Source organism: Palaemon carinicauda, chromosome 19, assembly GCF_036898095.1.
Source record: "Palaemon carinicauda isolate YSFRI2023 chromosome 19, ASM3689809v2, whole genome shotgun sequence".
Classification (NCBI taxonomy): domain Eukaryota; kingdom Metazoa; phylum Arthropoda; class Malacostraca; order Decapoda; family Palaemonidae; genus Palaemon; species Palaemon carinicauda.
The window spans coordinates 30,225,881-30,245,030 of NC_090743.1; the positions used below are offsets into that span (position 1 = coordinate 30,225,881).

Below are 19,150 nucleotides of genomic sequence, written 5' to 3' on the forward strand. Positions count from 1 at the left end.
ATGAAGTCCATAAAGTTAGGGCGCTCTGAATGTTTGAGAAAGCGTACACAACGCGTGTTTGTACTATCTGAGACAGAACCGGATTGGGTATCGGGTGAGGATGTAGTCTCAACTCTCGCAGGAGAGGGTACCAATTGCTCTTGGGCCAGTTGGGTGCGACCAAGGCTACTCGTCCCTTGAAGGATCTCAGTTTGTCTAGGACTTTCAGTAAAAGATTCACCGGGGGAAAGAGATAAATCCTTTCCCAGATGTCCCAATTCTGTGACATGGCGTCTGTGGCGTAAGCCTGAGGGTCTAGATTGGGAGCCACATATACTCTCAATTTGTGGTTGGACTCCGTGGCGAAGAGGTCCACTTGGAGACCCGGAACCCGAGAGAGGATCCACCGGAATGACTTTAGATCGAGTGACCATTCCGATTCTAGAGGGGAGGTCCGGGACAAGGCGTCTGCAACTACGTTCCGGACTCCCGCTAGGTGGACAGCTGAAAGATGCCAACGGTTCGAGGCTGCTAGGGAGAATATGGCTACTAGAACATGGTTCAGAGGCCCTGATTTTGATCCGCCTCTGTTGAGGCAGCGGACCACCACTTCGCTGTCGAGAACCAGACGAAGGTGTTGTCTCTTGGATGGAGCGAGACGTTTCAGGGTTAGAAGAACTGCCATGGCCTCCAGCACATTGATGTGGAATTGGCGGAATAAGGGAGACCAAAGACCTTGAACTTTCCTGAGCTGAGAATAGCCTCCCCAACCTGATAGGGATGCGTCCGTGTGAATGATTAACTTCGGAGGCGGAAATCGAAGGGGAACTGACTTTGACAGATTGTTGGCCCTTGTCCAAGGTAGAAGTCTTTCCCGGAGAATGGGAGGAAGGCGGACTTTCCTGTCCCGGAGCTTCCGGTTCGCCCTCGAACGCCAGACACGATTGATATCTTTCAATTTTGCTTTCAGAAGTAGATCCGTCACTGAAGCAAATTGAAGGGACCCTGGATCCTCTCTTGGAGTCGTTTGGAACTTACTTTGTCTTTGAGAAAGCGTTTGGTGTTCATTGCAATCTCTAACCTCTTGGGTTTGGGAAGACATAGAGTGTGAGATATAAGATCCCATTGCAGGCCGAGCCATTGGAACTTTGATTTCGGAAGAAGACGGGACTTCTTGAAGTTGATCTGGAAGCCTAGAGATTGAAGGTATTGGATGACTCTGTGAGTGGCTTTTAGGCAATTTTGGGAGGTGTCTGACCAAATGAGCCAGTCGTCCAGATAGGCTACTACTTGAATCCCTTGATTTCTGAGTTCCTGAACAGCAACTTCTGCTAACTTTGTGAAGATCCTTGGGGCGATGTTGAGCCCGAAAGGCATCACCTTGAAGGAGTAATTTTTGTTTCCTAGGCGGAAGCCTAGATACGGACGGAAGTGTCTCGCTATCGGGACGTGATAATAGGCGTCTGTAAGATCGATAGAGGTGGTGACGGCCCCACGGGGAAGTAAGGTCCGCACCTGCGAGACGGTAAGCATTCGAAACTTGTCGCATTGAATGGACAAGTTGAGAAGGGATAGGTCTAGAATCACCCTTCTCTTGTCCGAATCCTTCTTCGGGACACTGAACAGCCGACCCTGAAACTTCAGGTGTTTCGTTTCTTGTATGGCGTTCTTTTGTAACAGGTCCTGGACAAATTCGACTAGGTCCGGAGTGGAATGCTGATGAAATCTGTTCGGTGGAGGAGGTCCTTGAATCCAACTCCACCCCAGTCCCTTGGAGATGATACTGAAAGCCCAGGGACTGAACCTCCATTTGTTGCGGAAGGCATAAAGCCTCCCCCCTACCCGCTGCACCTCAGTATTGGCTTGAGGAGTTGCCTCCACGTCCGCCTCGGAAGTTCTTTCCCTTGCGAAAGAATCTACCTCTACCTCTGTTCTGGTGTGAACCACGGTGGTAGCCTCTACCTCTGTTATAACCCTGGGAAGAGCCTTGAGCCTCATAAGATTGGTTAAAGGCTGGACAGGTGGTGGAGGCACCGGGAAGCTGGCTCTTAGGGAGCAGAACGGTGACATAGTCGTCCGAGGAAGGAGCCTGAGAGGTGGAAGGCTGTGCAGGAACAGCAGGAGATGGAGGAAGAGGCTGCCGGAAAACGGACGAGCTACTCTGCTGTTGCCGGAACTGAGTGGAGGTATACGGGCGGAGCCTCTTCCTACCCCGGGCTTGGTAACTTGCGGGATCATATTTCCGCTTAGGAGTCAAACCCCAACGGGCTTTAAGGCTCTGATTAACTCTAGTAGCCTCTGCCAAGACTTCCTCCACAAGATCCTCAGGGAAAAGATTTGGACCCCAACAAGAGGACCGGATGAGTTTATTCGGCTCGTGCCTAATAGTCGCCTCAGCCAGGACATGTTTGCGGCACCTACGTTTAGCAAGAGCAAAGTCATACAAGTCAAAATATAACGACTGCAAAGTAGCCTTATTGAGAGACTTAAAGATACTCTCAGTATCATAAGTTAAGGCTATCGACTCCGTAGACGTGGCCAAGTTCAAAGTTCGACCAACACGTAGGCGGGAATCATACTCCTGTTTAATAAGGGATTCCGGGAGACGGGGAAGCCGTTCACTAAACATTACTGACGCACAGTCCGCTGTTAGCTTGCCAGAAGTAAAGGTGGTATGGACATTGTCCCAACACTCAATACCTGAAGGAAGAAGGAGGGAGATCGGATCTACCTCTCGGATGGGAGGCAAGGGCTTCTCCTCCAGAGCATATTGAAAAGCAAGCTCTGCAATCTTATTGACGCATGGAGTCACGGTATCCTTGTCCATTAAGAACATTGTGAAAGAACTTTTATGAGGCGTCAACATGGTATTGGTGCAACCTATATCATTCAGAAACCTAGCCCAAACAGATTGGGCTTGTTCCTTTGGGAAAATGACGGTCTCTTTGGGGACCTTATCCAGCCGAACCAGAGCTTCCTCGGTAAGCCTGGCATAACCATGAAATGGAAATGCGAGACCAGGAGGAAAGAATTCAAAATCCTCTAGTGGACGGGTACCAAGACCTTCCAACGTTAACATCCCGTCTGAGAATGGGGAATGAAGAGCCATGCGCCAAGGGTTATTCTTGGTAAACGGCGGAAGCTTAGAGGCATCCGGGATGAGAGAGCTTTGAACTCGTTCCGGAGCACCATGCTCTAATGCCCCAAGTCTCTGACCAATGTTAGAGAACATCGTGTCCATCTTGGCCTGCATTTCCGACACAATCTTCGATTGCATCTCCGACACAATGCGAAGCATGGCTGATTCGGAAAGGCCCGGGTTAGGAGCAGAGGTGGCGGATTGTACTCCCGGATCGTGAGACTTAGAGGAGGAGCCGGAAGCCTTAGATGACGGGTTTGTATTCGATTTGGAACTACGGGAAGCCTTGTGGGGCTTACGAGCTTTAGGCAAAGTTCTAGATATAGACTTATCTTTGGGGGGAACCGGGTGTGATCGGTGAGACGAATCGCGGTCCCCAGAAAAACCATGGAAAGAAGAGAGATCAGATGAAGAAGAAAGAGCGGGGCTGAGGATAGGAATCTCAGCGCCGGTAACACCTGCCTCACTTACCACCCTACCTGCATCCGGATCATCCAACAACATAGGTTCCACATCCAAATTCAAGGAGGCAACATTGTCTTCCAGATCTCCGGGGGCATCCAACGGATCTTGTTCCTGGTCAATGAATCCCGCAATAGTGGCATCAATGTCGGCAATGATGGGTGCCGCAACATGCCTAGCCACAGCGGCTGAAGACTTGGCATTAGGGTAGATCATACCACAGTAGTCTTCAGAAAGGACGTAAGGCTGTTTTGCTTTCACGTTTCTGGCAAATCCCCCAACCCACACTTTCAGTGTGGCCCGAGCCGCAGTCTTCTGCTCCGGGGATGCCTGAAATAATAGTGGGAATTACAAAAAGGAAGATTCCCGGAGGTCCTTCAAGACCATAGAAATCTTACTAAATAGTGTATGTATACCAAATAAAGGTAAATTAATTAGAAAGACAACATAGCCAACGGGACTCACCGAATCAGATCCAAGGGTGGTGATGAGGTCAAAACAGACCATACAATTATCTGGGTGCCAGACTACAATGTCTTCCAGCTGAACTCCGCAGAGGGCGTGAGACCTACACACAGTATGGCCACAAGGCTGGTGAAGAACAGCCGCACAGGCCGTCGTCTGACAATGCACCATCTATAAAAAGAATAGTATATGAGAAACTGTAATTCTCTTAAGTAGGGGCGGGTCCGGAGGACCCGGGACTAAACATAAGTCTAACTTAAGACTAGAGCTTAACTTAACTGTAATACTCTTAAGTAGGGGCGGGTCCGAAGGACCCGGGCCTAACATAAGTCTAACTTGAGACTAGAGTATAACTATCCATTCCGGTCGAGCCGGGATCATAAAGAAGGATGCAACAAAGAATTAAGACACATGGTGTCTGATTTCCCGGCGCGAGGTTAAGCCCCGGACCGGGAAGTAAAAGTACATCCATAAACTAATACATATAGGAACTCCGGGATAGTGATCTGTCATATATAATCATAGGAACTGTTATAAATTAAGAGTGGGGCGGAACCGTAGATAAGAACCACCAACAGAACCCGGAGGGTTTCGTATAACATAATAAAAGTGTGATAGGTGAATATAAAATAGGGTGCACCGGGATCCTACTCTGTTGACCGGTGGCCAACCCGTCTAGACAGAGACGAAACCGCCGGGACACCCGGAGGACCAAGTCCATAAACACTGAACTACCCCCTCTAAAAGGAGGGAAGGCAACGGTCCCCTAGGGGAGGGGGGAGAGAAGCCTAGCCACCAACCTAGCGAGAGGGGGAGCTTGGGGGAGGATCACGTGATACGGAGTAGCAGGGCTACCAACTGACGATCCCCAAACACTACCAAAACAGATCATACGGAGTAATAAGCACAAATATTCATTATAAAAGTAATAGCGTTGAAAAATATATAAATATACACATAAAAAATTTGGGCAAGGCATGCAAAATAATTAATAAATCCCGAAGGACAACATCCTGATGGCTTAAATAATAAAATTCTGCCGCCCAGTAACGAAGGTCGGCAAGCCATCTACGATACGTAATATGATATCGGCCCTAAATATGAACCACAAGGGTTCTAAACGCTAAATAATGAATATCCACAATAAAACATATAAAAATTTAAACTAATAATAAAAATAATACACTTAGTAACCCCGCGAGTGAAACTAAAAGCTCTCAAAACAGGAGTACCAACCGTAAACGGAATCGAGCAAGACCGAGATGAACGAAGAGAATAAACTCCTATAATTTAAATATTAAACGGTCTAGATTGCTCAAAACACAGCAAAACATAGCTTGGTACTTAACTTAGACGGTGTCTCCTGGGAAACCGATGTAGAAGCCATAATCCACGAAAAAATAAGGCAAAAATACGAGAGCACAAACAAGCGGGTTACCACACAGGCGTGCTAAAAAGGAGTTGGGTTCTGAGCGGATGCAGAGTTGGTGGTGCCGAGTGAGGTTGAACGGCTCTCCTCTATTGGGGTCTTTGTCGTGGATGAATCTAAATAGTGCGGGACCTCTGGATTATACGCCCAATTCTATACCGACACCAATAGGTGAGCGAGCTAGTTAACCTAGCACTCCTTTACAATTTTTCTCTGGTATATTTAGCAGTAAATTACCTAAGAATAAGTGCTAATAGGAGCTTATTCACTGGCCGGCACAGGTTCAAGCCCAGAAAAATATTTTATTACAGCTGTAACATAACATAAAAAAGTTATATTAAACCTCACAAGAAAATACAAGTCTATATTTTGTTCAATTTTGCACCCAGCACGGGATATTTGCTCTTCTTCCTAATGTGATGACACTAGCCCTGGGCTGCAAGACAAAACTTCCTTGGGAGTCAGACAACGATAAGCAAGCCCTTAAATAGACATACTTAACTAAAATAAAATTAAATACAATTCTGTGTTCTAATAAAAAACAAAGAAAAAAACTTCCAAATTAAATTTCAGGAGTTAACATTCTAGGTAGCCATTAAACCTATACAGTGAATGGGAGATGGAACGAGTACACCAAAATAGGTTATGTTGCCCAAAATTACAATTAATGCCAGGTAAGGGGAGAAAACAACTGAGGATTACTGGTGCAAAAAAAAAAAAAAAAAAAAAAAAAAAAAAAAAGGCAGCAGCAGCAAGCAAGCAGACGTTGATGCAGAAATTATAAGGACCACTAGGTAGGGAGAGTTCATGTTCCAAAATCATAGAAAAGCTCATGCTTTGTAGATGCAAGTAATGTGACCTATGCAAATTATTCACCATAGTAACAAATATACGGTATGCTTTAATACTAACACCATTATTAGCTTTAAAATTGATAGTTTCCCTAAAATGCTGTCATCTGTGGTAAGCATACATAAAATTATAATTTAATGCAAATTGACTTTAATGCCCATAAGTCTGTAAAAGAATCAAAAGATATATATCTATAATAAATCAGATACTTAGGAGAATATAAACTCAAAACAAGTCTACACTAAAAATCATTGCTGCAATTTTATTACTACGTTATACAGTAATAATTCTGAACTTACTTGTCTAACTGAAGAATTTGTGGACATCCAATCACAATCAGCAGGGCCTTTGCACGAGTAACTGCAACATTGAATCTCTGTAAGGAAACCAAAACATCTTTAACACTTAATAAGCACATTATAACTAAAGAAAATATGAAAATGCAAAAACTACCAAACAACATACTTCTTATAACTTGTAAAAAATGCCATAAAAATATTTTTTGGCTTTGGTTTTCCTAGATTCCCTTTTCTTTTCATCCAACTCTGGTAAACTTATCTTTTTCATAAGATTATTAAATTCAAACTTGCCTTGGGATTTCGTAAGAAGCCTAACTTGAAGATCTCGTCGAAGGAAAGCTGATCCGAAGATGCACGCACAGTGGATATAATTATCACTCGCCTTTCATCTCCCTGGAATTCCTCAGGAGAGCCAACTTTTATGTCTTTGTTTATCCGTGCCTTTATCAATTGTTCCCTTATCTGGTGGATAATGAATAAGAATAAATAAATATATGAGCAAACAACTAATCCATGCCATAAGCAGAATTTTAATGATAATTTTTTTATTTTTATACTCGCCTGATGTTCATATTGCTTCTAGATTACAAATTTCACGTTCTCTCCCCCTTTCTAGGAAACACCATGCCATCTGGCAGTTGGTGGCAACTGACTAGTCAATGACAAGATCATTAGTCCCTTGACATACATGATCCATGGGGAGAAAGAAGGGGGGTGGATATGAACATCAGGCAAGTATGAAAATATTTTTTCATAAAAATTCTGTTCAACTTTATGAAATCCCCTGATGTTCATATTGCTGATTTCAACACTGGTGGATGTGGGATAGTGATGAGAAAGTAACAATTTAGATTAATAAATTTAAACACCACTCAAGATAACTTTAAAAAGGTAACCAATCCTAACACCAAGTACTGTAAATTCATAATCACTCCAATTTTTCGGTTGAATTCCAGTTTTACCATTTTAAACCTAAGGTCTTTAAAAGCATAAGAAATCAAATTTTGAATTTCTCATTGAGAAAAATAAAAGTATAACTTAAAGTTTAAACAAATAAATAAAAAGTAAATTCTTATCTGCACCATATCTTTAACAGTTACCACTGTACTTAATGCCCAGTAAATTCTAATGAAATCAAGCTCCCTTTAGATAATTACTTACAAAAAACAGACTATATCAACAGTTTACACGTGTGTATAACTTAGATTTTGCAGCAACAGATATCTTACCAAGTATTGGTTATGTAATAATAATGTTGTTATTAATTTTGTTTTATTTACTTTATCCTTAGTAATTCAAAATAAATGAAATGGTAATTTTATATCAAGTTTTTCCTAATAAACGTTGCCTAAAACAGAAAATGTTGTTTTCATGTTTCATCACCGATCCTAATGAACAAACGAACGCTTTTACAAAAGCAAGTGATAATTAATGATACTAGAGCTTATAGTAAAGATGTTATTACAAAAATATTTTACCATAAAAATTCCTACACGTTGCACGACAGGAAAACCATTTTGTTTGCGTTTGGTCAACAATAACAATGTACTGCAAATGACAATATGTTAAGACAAAGATGGTGTTTGATTGAAGAAAGAATGAGGATAATTTGAATCATATTGGATTTTTAATGAAAAATGAATATGCTAATCTAAATCTGATTACTACCGTTATTAATGATGCCATTAAAATTATCAAGATTAAGGAAAGAGAAAGTCAAGGGTTGCTGAAAACGCAACCATAACTCGATGTTTACATTATGTCAGCTGATGTTTATAAATGCAAGTTACAGCATTTCAGATTAGATTGCTTTCATTTTTAAAAGCACCAGTAATAATACAATAGTACCAGCAATAAAATAAGGATGCATGGAGTTTAGGCCTACAGGAGGAATCAAACTTCACTTGTGATGCATAAGACGCAGGGCGATTATTTTAATAAAAATTTTGGGAAAATAAAAGTTTTACTTAACTTTTATTATTCATGTCACAGATAGGGTTAGGAACGAAGTAGTGAGGGTGAGAACGGGTGTAAGAAATGAGTTAGCAGCTAGAGTGGATATGAATGTGTTGAGGTGGTTTGGCCATGTTGAGAGAATGGAACATGGCTGTCTGCTAAAGAAGGTGATGAATGCAAGAGTTAATGGGAGAAGTACAAGAGGAAGGCCAAGGTTTGGGTGGATGGATGGAGTGAAGGAAGCTCTGGGTGATAGGAAGATAGATGTGAGAGAGGCAAGAGAGCGTGCTAGAAATAGGAATGAATGGTGAGCGATTGTGATGCAGTTCCGGTAGGCCCCACTGCTTCCTCCGATGCCGTGGATGACCGCGGAGGTAGCAGCAGTAGGGGATTCAGTGTTATGAAGCTTCATCTGTGGTGGATAACGGGGGAGGGTGGGCTGTGGCACCCTAGCAGTACCAGCTGAACTCGGTTGAGTCCCTTGTCAGGCTGGGAGGAACGTAGAGGAGAGGTCCCCTTTTTTATTTCATTAGTTTGATGTCGGCTACCCCCAAAATTGGGGGAAGTGCTTTGGTATATATATGTATGTATGTATGTATGTATGTATGTATGTCAAACTGATCCTTTGCAAGTCTAAAAGAGAACTATTCTATAAGATGTCACGAGAGTCAGGTCATAAATGTATATTGCAGACATAACCACTTATTTATGTATATTTGACTGTACTCTTATCACGAATTGTAAAATATATGACAGAAATCCTTCTTTAGTGCTTTTGGCCTATTTCAATGCTCATCATACAGTGGTGAAATTCAGTTTCTCCTACTAATCACAATGGCTTACTCTGAAATGAAGCTACTCAGAGGTCTGCTAAATGCTTGTACCTAGTATACACTGACACCTGGTTTTATTAAGATAAAAGGTTGGTTCTCCAGTTGGGATGTTAGTTAATGCTTGGGCTTTGTTAATATTTAAGGCTGAGCAGTCTATCCCTGAAGTGTCAATGTCATGTCAGACAAAAATTCTCAAGCAGACTAAAATGGCATTTTGAGTGATATTATGTATTTGAATTGGTCACAGTTGTAAAAAATTGTTGAGCCTGTTGTTCTCTTGAATCTAGTCAACATAATTCACAGGCGTATCCCTTTCCGTGTGTTAAAATACAGTGAAAGGGGTTATTTGGAGAAACAAGAGGCCTATCATCATTAAAAGGGTATCAGATCAAATTTGACTTAGAATAACTATGGTTAACGAAGAGCTGTGGCTCACAGTTTATGTTCAACTGAAAAGGGCTACAATTTGACCATAAAAGAAATCCTTTCTGATACAAACGAGAAACATAAATGGCGAGCTACCCATAAATCTGTACTCTTTGGTGTGGACTAAACAGTTCCCCCTTTACATAAACCAGATGACTCTATCATTTACTGTCCAAAGGAAAAGGCAACCCTCTTGGCCGATATATTTGATAGTAAGCCAAGTAATGAGAAACTCCATCTTCTTCATGCCTGTTTTAGTAAGGATAAACTAACTAGTTCAATGGAATTAAAACTTATTGACCTTGATGCTTATGGGATGAAGATCCACAAGGTATTTTCCCTTTATTTTTACAAAAACCTACTAATTTCTTACCTCTAAGTTGTCTGTTATTTTTTGCAAGTTAGCAAGAAGTTTTTTTTTAACTTGTTGGAGAGTTGGTGAGGTTACTTTATTAGGTAAATATATTTGTGATGGCTCTATCGCTGCTAATTACTACCTAATTCCCATACTTGGCAAAAAAGTATAAATAGGTATGCCAAAGGTAATAATCTGTTCCTTAGTTTACAGTTTGGCTTTGAAATGGGCTTGAAGCATGTGACAGCCTTCTCACAATTTTGACTGCTGTACAGAAATCCTTTGACCGAGGTCAGGAAGGTTTGTATCATCGGCCTTGATTTTAGAGCTGCCTTTGACCACATTAATTATGAGGCCCTTGTTTTAAAATTCAAACAATTGGGAAGTAGGTGGGCTTTTTCTTAACATCATTACTGAGTTTTTAAGAAAAATAATGCAAAGAGTAGTTGAGAATAAGAATGCAATATCTAGTGTTCCTCAGGGTAGTCTTAGCCAATTACCTATCATGCTATATAATCATGACATGTGATTTGCCCTAAATATCAAGTGCATTACATAGGCAGATGATGTTACTCTCTTTGCATTAATTCCATCTCCAGAATGCAATGTAGACCTGGGGTTGCTCCTCAACACCCATATCTTTGCATTGATAAAGTTTCTACAACTACAGTATATACAACTTTAAAATTCATGTGACTCTTGATTGCAAATTTACTTTTCCTTTCCTCACTGGGATATTTTAACTGTTGGAGCCCCTCTGCTTGTAGCATCCTCCTTTTCCAACTAGGGTTATAGCTTAGCAAGTAATAAAAATAGAATAGGTAACCCTTCCAATAACTTTTCCATACAAAGAGAAGTAGCTGAAATATCACAAATTTTTAGTAATTTGTATTTTTCCTAACAATTCTTACCGAGAAACACTTCTTAGGTGTTACTGGAACCTCCTCTCAAACGACCAGAGTTTTGTGTAGTTTACCCTACTCCCATTTTCTATAGTGGTAGGCCTCGCGGGGGAAAACGTGCCCCAAGGGCAATGCCCAGGGTAGACCACATGTTAGCCAGGTCGTCTTCTTCAGTAAGTTTTCTGGTCACGTCGTGTTATCACACGCCGCTCCTCAATTCTCAGTGCGACCCCCTTTTGTGTTCATCACCACGTGGTTACCACGTGGACTTTACTTTCTTTACGAGTGATTAGTGCTATTGCTGTGTGCTTTTACTTTCGTTCTTCTGTGCTTTTATTGGCATTTTAGTGTAGCTGAAATACCATTTTGTAAAAGAAAACCAAGTCCTTCCACTGACTTGACATGAACTCTGTATATGACCTTTTTACTGAACTTTTAACTAGATATAAAATGTCATTTTACATGAAAAGACTAAAAATTTAAATTCATAGACCAATGAAGACATTTACAATAAAAATAAGGATAGAGGAAACAATTAAAAGTGTGGACTATTTCCACATGTGAAACACAGGCTATTCATACTAGTCTAGGTACACTAAAGGGACAATAGATTTCCTTCTGTATTGCAATAAGTGATGGAAAACAATCAGGAGACTTGAAGGGCAAGGTACTGTATAGCTTTATGGACACCCCAAAAAAAAAAAAAAAAAAAAAAAAAAAAAAAAAAAAAAAAAAAAAAAAACCACTTGGGGGGACTATATATATATATATATATATATATATATATATATATATATATATATATATATATATATATATATATATATATAAAATGAACGGTAATTTTCCAAGATTTAAAAAGTTTAAAAATGCAAAGCATAACTCATACGTACATGTTTTCAGGAATGCCAAATTGTATAATGAACCATATTTCAATTGTTAACTCTGTGACTGGGTCCCAGACTGAAGAATGCAATTAAAAAAAAGCAATGGAAATGTCTGTCTGTCTGTCTGTATAGATTGCCTTACCTTGTGTAAGACCCGGGCTCTTGCCTTTAGGCAGCCCAGAAAAGAATATAATTTGAATTGTAGAGCGTTATATGTGTTTAAAAGAACTTGTAACGTGAATAGGGTAACGGAAATGAATTGAGTAAAAGTTATATAAATCATAAAAAGAACAAGGCGAGTGATGTTAAAAAAAAAAAATAGAAAGAGACTGAAGTGGTGCAGTAATATCATGGAAACAGCAAGTAGTAGGAATGGGAAGACAAATGTGATGTTTTACAAGACTAAGTGATATAGAGGAAGCATGTACTATACTTTACATTAAACTCACAAAAATAGGGTCCAAAGACCAAGATGAAGATGTGATTGGCATTATGAATTTGGGCCATAATACTTAGCACTGGGACTTAGAAGACCATTCAGCAACAAAGTGCAATGGATGGAACACCCTGTAGTTGCTCTATGAAGAATTGCCTACCAAACTCACAAATCTTTACTAATATAATTGCTTTTCTAAAAAGAATAAACATCTAAGCTATTCTATAAAATCCAAAAAATGCATAACAATACCTTCTCTACTTGTCTTCTGTATGGTGTAATTATTCCAATTTCATGTCCATGTATTTTTGGATTTCTAGAATCCAGAAGCTTCTTTGTGTAGTCAATCACCTGTGATACCTGTCAAAAAATAAAATATATAAATCACTAGTAAATTTTATAAGACGTAATTACATACGAAATCAGAATTTTCTAATAAAAATTAATTAAAGTGTTAGAACTTTATATAAAATAAAAAAAATATACCTTATATAAAAATCAGAATAATTATGTAGCATAGAAGCAAACTATTCTATATATGTTCAACAACATCAGTGCATCAAACACAACGAATTTCCAAGTATTTTGTATTTTTTTTAGTTATACAAACCTGAGTCCTTCAAAATAAGGATATGTCTTTAGCGGCGGTAGAACGGAGACAGTTGGCTAACAACGGGTGGTATGAAGGGAAACCATGCACACAATGCTATCACAGCACGGCCATTTTTGTCCACAGGTTGAGGTGGGAAATTTAATCTAATGGACTCAAATTTTTAAAGTAGGAAAAATAATCAATTTTAAAATTCACTTGTTCCTACACTTACTCATTAGTGGGAGAAAGTCCTTTAGAACAAAACAAAGTTTTTTTTTGCCTGGACATGTCATCTTTCCTGGTCCTATATAGATAAAAGCAAGGAGGGTGACTCCAACAACCTCATAACAACTATTTTTTTTCTTACAGATTGCAAGGCCCTTACAGCTAGGCACGGGCTCTTGCACACTTGCAGCCCATAGAACAGCTAATCATTGTGAAGTAGGTCTTACAATCTCAGCCAGTACAGTACTGGCTTAAAAGGAAGCTGAAACTATTATTATCATTACTTTCTAAGCTACAACCCTAGTTGGAAAAGCAGGATGCAATAAGCCCAGGGGCTCCAACAGGGAAAATAGCCTAGTGAGGAAAGAAAACAAGGAAAACAAATATTTTAAGAAGAGTAACAATATTAAAACAAATCTCATATATAAACTATAAAAACTTTAACAAAACAAGAGGAAGAGAAATAAGATAGAATAGTGTGCCAGAGTGTACCCTCAAGCAAGAGAACTCTAACCCAAGACAGTGGATGACCAGGGTTCAGAGGCTATGGCACTACCCAAGACTAGAGAACAATGGTTTGATTTTGGAGTGTCCTTCTCCTAGAAGAGCTGCTTACCATAGCTAAAGTCTTCTACCCTTACCAAGAGGAAAGTGGCCACTGAACAATTACAGTGCAGTAACCCCAACGGGTGAAGAAGAATTATTTGGTAATCTCAGTGTTGTCAGGTGTATGAGAACAGAGGACAATATGCAAAGAATAGGCCCGACTATTCGTAGTGTATATGTAAGCAAAGAGAAAATGAACCGTTACCAGAGAGAAGGATCCAACGATATGCTGTTTGGCCAGTCAAAACACCTCATAACTCTCTAGCGGTAGTATCCCAAACCACCCTTCCCTTTGCCAAGAGGGTGGAGGAGTTGCTACTTGGCAGACATTGTCTGCAAAATAGGTGCTTCATCATATAACTCACCAACAATGTAATTGTTGCAGCTGCTGTATCTCCTTGAGAAGGGAAAAAGAAAGATGGAGTTCATATTAAGTCCCTTGAGGGAGCTGGGAGTGCTACACAACTATTGAATAGCCACCCAAGGGAAAGGGATCCAAGGGTTTATGACAAACGTCTGCGAGGTACAGAAAGGCAAACGATTAATGAAACTTGTGCAATGTCACAAGGTTCAAATAAACAACATAATGTCAAACATCCCAACGAAATTATTATTACCAACAACATACCATATATACTTGTGTAAAGTGCAACTTCAGACCTTTTTTGAGGCCAATTTTAGGGGGGTCACATCATACACGAGTTATAAAAATATCGTATGTACTTCTGGCCAAGGCTAGGACGTTGACCAAACTATATAATTTACTCTAGTCTAAATGTACAGCTGTACAGTATTTAAAATAGATATGCTTTTGATAAAAAACTATGTTTTATTTAACCAATCCCAATAATAATGCTATTAATAGCCTATTCACATATAATAATGGCGTAATTAAACACAAACATAGCAAATGTTTAAATTCCGATGGAGACTACCGGCTTTGTTTTTATAGATCAGCTGATTGTGGTTCGTTCAGTCAGTGTGGTGGGTTTTAGCCAATAAGGAATATTTTACGTGATAGAATTAATCATTACTGGAACTATCATTTTAATTTAGCATATATGGGTAAATAAACATTTATTTTACTTACGGTAGAGTTTGATTGCATATCAAAGTTAAGAGGGGTTTCATCCATGTTGCCGATGCACGATAATTTATAGTTATTAGTTATGCGATTTCTGATAACAAAGGTTAGGAAATTATTGATTTTTTGCTGTTAGTTTTGTTGGAAGTTTCTCCATGGTGATTGTGTATAATGTAAAATGTTATTTTTATAATAAAATAAATTTTTGAATATACTTACCCGGTGATTATATAAGCTGCAACTCTGTTGCTCGACAGAAAACTCTACGTTAAAAATCCGCCAGCGATCGCAATGCAGGTAGGGGGTGTACTTCAACAGCGCCATCTGTCGTGCAGGTACTCAGTACTCAATGTAAACACAGAACTCAATTTTCTCCTCGGTCCACTGGGTCTCTATTGGGGAGGAAGGGAGGGTCCTTTAATATATAATCACCGGGTAAGTATATTCAAAAATTTATTTTATTATAAAAATAACATTTTTCAATATTAAACTTAGCCGGTGATTATATAAGCTGATTCACACCCAGGGGGGTGGGTAGAGACCAGCAATAATTGTTTACATTATTATGAGCTAAGGATTTTTTATTTCATTTTAGCAGTTATTCAAAATAACAAACATAAAATAAATAAGTACCTGGTAAGGAAGTCGACTTGAACAATTACTCTGCCTTTTTAAGTACGTCTTCCTTACGGAGCCTCGCGATCCTCTTAGGATGCTGAGCGACCCCTAGGATCTGAAGTATCAAGGGTTGCAACCCATACAACAGGACCTCATCAAAACCTCTAATCTAGGCGCTTCTCAAGAAATGACTTTGACCACCCGCCAAATCAAGTAGGATGCGAAAGGCTTCTTAGCCTTCCGAACAACCCAAAAACAATAATAAAACATTTCAAGAGAAAGATTAAAAAGGTTATGGAATTAGGGAATTGTAGTGGTTGAGCCCTCACCCACTACTGCACTCGTTGCTACGAATGGTCCCAGAGTGTAGCAGTTCTCGTAAAGAGACTGGACATTCTTAAGATAAAAAGACGCGAACACTGACTTGCTTTTCCAATAGGTTGCGTCGATTATACTTTGCAGAGATCTATTTTGTTTAAAGGCCACGGAAGTTGCGACAGCTCTAACTTCGTGTGTCCTTACCTTCAGCAAAGCTTGGTCTTCCTCATTCAGATGGGAATGAGCTTCTCGTATTAACAGTCTGATAAAATAGGATAAAGCATTCTTTGACATAGGCAAAGATGGTTTCTTAACTGAACACCATAAAGCTTCAGACGGGCCTCGTAAAGGTTTAGTTCGTTTTAAATAGAACTTAAGAGCTCTTACAGGACATAGGACTCTTTCTAGTTCATTTCCAACCATACGATAAGTTTGGAATATCGAACGATATTGGCCAAGGCCGAGAAGGCAGCTCGTTTTTGGCTAGAAAACCAAGTTGTAGAACATGTAGCCGTTTCGGATGAGAATCCGATGTTCTTGCTGAAGGCATGAATCTGACTGACTCTTTTAGCTGTGGCTAAGCATACCAGGAAAAGAGTCTTTAAGGTGAGATCTTTCAGGGAGGCTGATTGTAGCAGTTCGAACCTGTCTGACATAAGGAATCTTAGTACCACGTCTAAATTCCAACCAGGTGTAACCAAACGACGCTCCTTCGTGGTCTCAAAAGACTTAAGGAGGTCCTGTAGATCTTTATTGTTGGAAAGATCTAAGCCTCTGTGACGGAAGACTGATGCCAACATGCTTCTGTAACCCATGATAGTGGGAGCTGAAAGAGATCGTTCTTTCCTCAGATATAAGAGGAAGTCAGCTATTTGAGTTACAGAGGTACTGGTCGAGGATACGGATACTGACTTGCACCAGTTTCGGAAGATTTCCCACTTCGATTGGTAGACTCTAAGGGTGGATGTTCTCCTTGCTCTAGCAATCACTCTGGCTGCCTCCTTCGAAAAGCCTCTAGCTCTCGAGAGTCTTTCGATAGTCTGAAGGCAGTCAGACGAAGAGCGTGGAGGCCTTGGTGTACCTTCTTTACGCGTGGCTGACGTAGAAGGTCCACCCTTAGGGGAAGAGTTCTGGGAACGTCTACTAGCCATCGAAGTACCTCGGTGAACCATTCTCTCGCGGGCCAGAGGGAAGCAACTAGCGTCAACCTTGTCCCTTCGTGAGAGGCGAACTTCTGCAGTACCTTGTTGACAATCTTGAACGGAGGGAATGCATATAGATCTAGATGTGACCAATCTAGTAGAAAGGCATCTATATGAACTGCTGCTGGGTCCGGGATTGGTGAGCAAAATATTGGGAGCCTCTTGGTCATTGAGGTTGCGAAGAGATCTATGGTTGGCTGGCCCCAGGTGGCCCAAAGTCTCTTGCATACATCCTTGTGGAGGGTCCATTCTGTTGGAATTATTTGTCCCTTCCGACTGAGACAATCTGCCATGACATTCAAGTTGCCTTGGATGAACCTCGTTACTAGTGATATGTCTAGATCTTTTGACCAGGTGAGGAGGTCCCTTGCGATCTCGTACAACGTCAGAGAGTAGGTCCCTCCTTGCTTGGAGATGTACGCCAAAGCCGTGGTGTTGTCCGAGTTCACCTCCACCACTTTGCCTTGAAGGAGAGACCTGAAGCTTTTCCAGGTCAGACGTACTGCCAGTAGCTCCTTGCAGTTGAAATGCATTGTCCTTGGACTCGAGTTCCATAATCCCGAGCATTCCCGACCGTCTAATGTCGCACCCCAGCCTACGTCCGATGCGTCCGAGAAGAGAACGTGGTTGGGAGTCTGAACAGTCAGGGGAAGACCCTCTCTAAGGTTGATATAGTCCTTTCACCAAGTCAGACAAGACTTTATCTTTCCGGAAACCGGGATCGAGACCGCTTCTAGCGTCTTGTCCTTATTCCAGTGAAAAGCTAGATGGTATAGAAGAGGACGGAGGTGTAGTCTTCCTAGTGACACAAATTGATCCACGGATGAGTGTCCCTACCAGACTCATCCACAGCCTGACTGAGCAGCGTTCCTTCTTCAGCATCTTCTGGATGGATAGCAGGGCTGGGGGCTGATCGTCTTGTTCAGCAACGTCCTCATCAGAGGGTTCCTCATCCGAAACTGATGAGGAAACGGCAACGGAGTGGGCAACGTCTGACTCGCTGAATCCGGTCGCACTGGTGGATGCGTGACGGAGCCGGACGCAATATCAGGGAACTGCTGCATAGTCTGTGAACTGTCAACAACCATGGGTGCGCGAAGAAGTACAGCGTCAACCCGAAACTGTCTAGACCGTCTGGGTTGTGCAGTCAACACCCTACCGGGTTGCTGAGGTTGACGCACTGCGTCACAACAAGTCACCTCTGCTGGTTGTTGAACGTCCTGAACGTCAACAACCACCTCCGAGCGTCGCTTAACGTCAACGTGCGACTGGCAACCCACACTGGGTCGCATCGGTGGAGGAACCACCTCAACTGGCAGACGCGAGTAGGTTACCTCAGCGTCAACAAGGCGCACAACCGACCGGTTGGAAGGTTGTTGGCCAGAAGGAGGAACCACCTCAACTGGCAGACGCGAGTAGGTTACCTCAGCGTCAACAAGGCGCACAACCGACCGGTTGGAAGGTTGTTGGCCAGGAGGAACCACCTCAACTGGCAGACGCGAGTAGGTTACCTCAGCGTCAACAGGGCGCATTTAAGTCCTCTATCAAGGACGCAAGCTTGGACTGCATGGCTTGCAGCAAAGCCCATTTAGGGTCTACGGGAGCAGGTGTGGCAACAGACGGGGTTAGCGACTGAGGCGGAACCGTTTACCATCCCTGAAAGCCTTGTTATGTGTGACATAATAGTACAGCAAAACTTCAAAGGCTTGACAAAAGCTGAGAAGTTGACCTGTAAACAACTTGGAGCGTCTCCTGGCTAGGCGCCAGGGCGAGTCTACCAGAATTGAGAAGTCTATCTGGGCAGAGGCATGAACTCCCAAGCCGAGAACTTCTCTCGTGTCATAACAGACTCTCGCTCTATAAGCCAGTTTAAAAGAAGGGAAATCAAAGGCTGTATCCCTAAAAACTCCTCCTGGTGCAAAAACCAGTCGCCTAGCCAACGTAACGCTCTCTAGGAGAGCGAGAGAGCACTAGCTTAAAAACAACGGCTTCGAAGTAGCTAGGCCTAGTGTAAGTTCTGACGTTTAGGCGAACGAGGAGCAGCAGTTACAAGATCCGGACGAAGATCCTTAAAAAAATCATCAT

The 19,150-nt window shown here is 41.5% G+C and overlaps 1 protein-coding gene across 1 annotated transcript in view; it reads right to left on the minus strand.

Annotated features, from left to right (window-relative positions):
* LOC137658555 (putative helicase mov-10-B.1) overlaps positions 1-19,150 on the minus strand; it is a 186,101-nt gene that overhangs the window by 10,429 nt on the left and 156,522 nt on the right. The window contains exons 19-21 of the mRNA XM_068393440.1: positions 12,673-12,780; positions 6,917-7,087; positions 6,626-6,702 (exon numbers count right to left, since the gene is read on the minus strand). Of these exons, the coding sequence (XP_068249541.1) occupies positions 6,626-6,702; positions 6,917-7,087; positions 12,673-12,780 (356 nt within the window). The remainder of the gene's footprint in view (positions 1-6,625; positions 6,703-6,916; positions 7,088-12,672; positions 12,781-19,150) is intronic.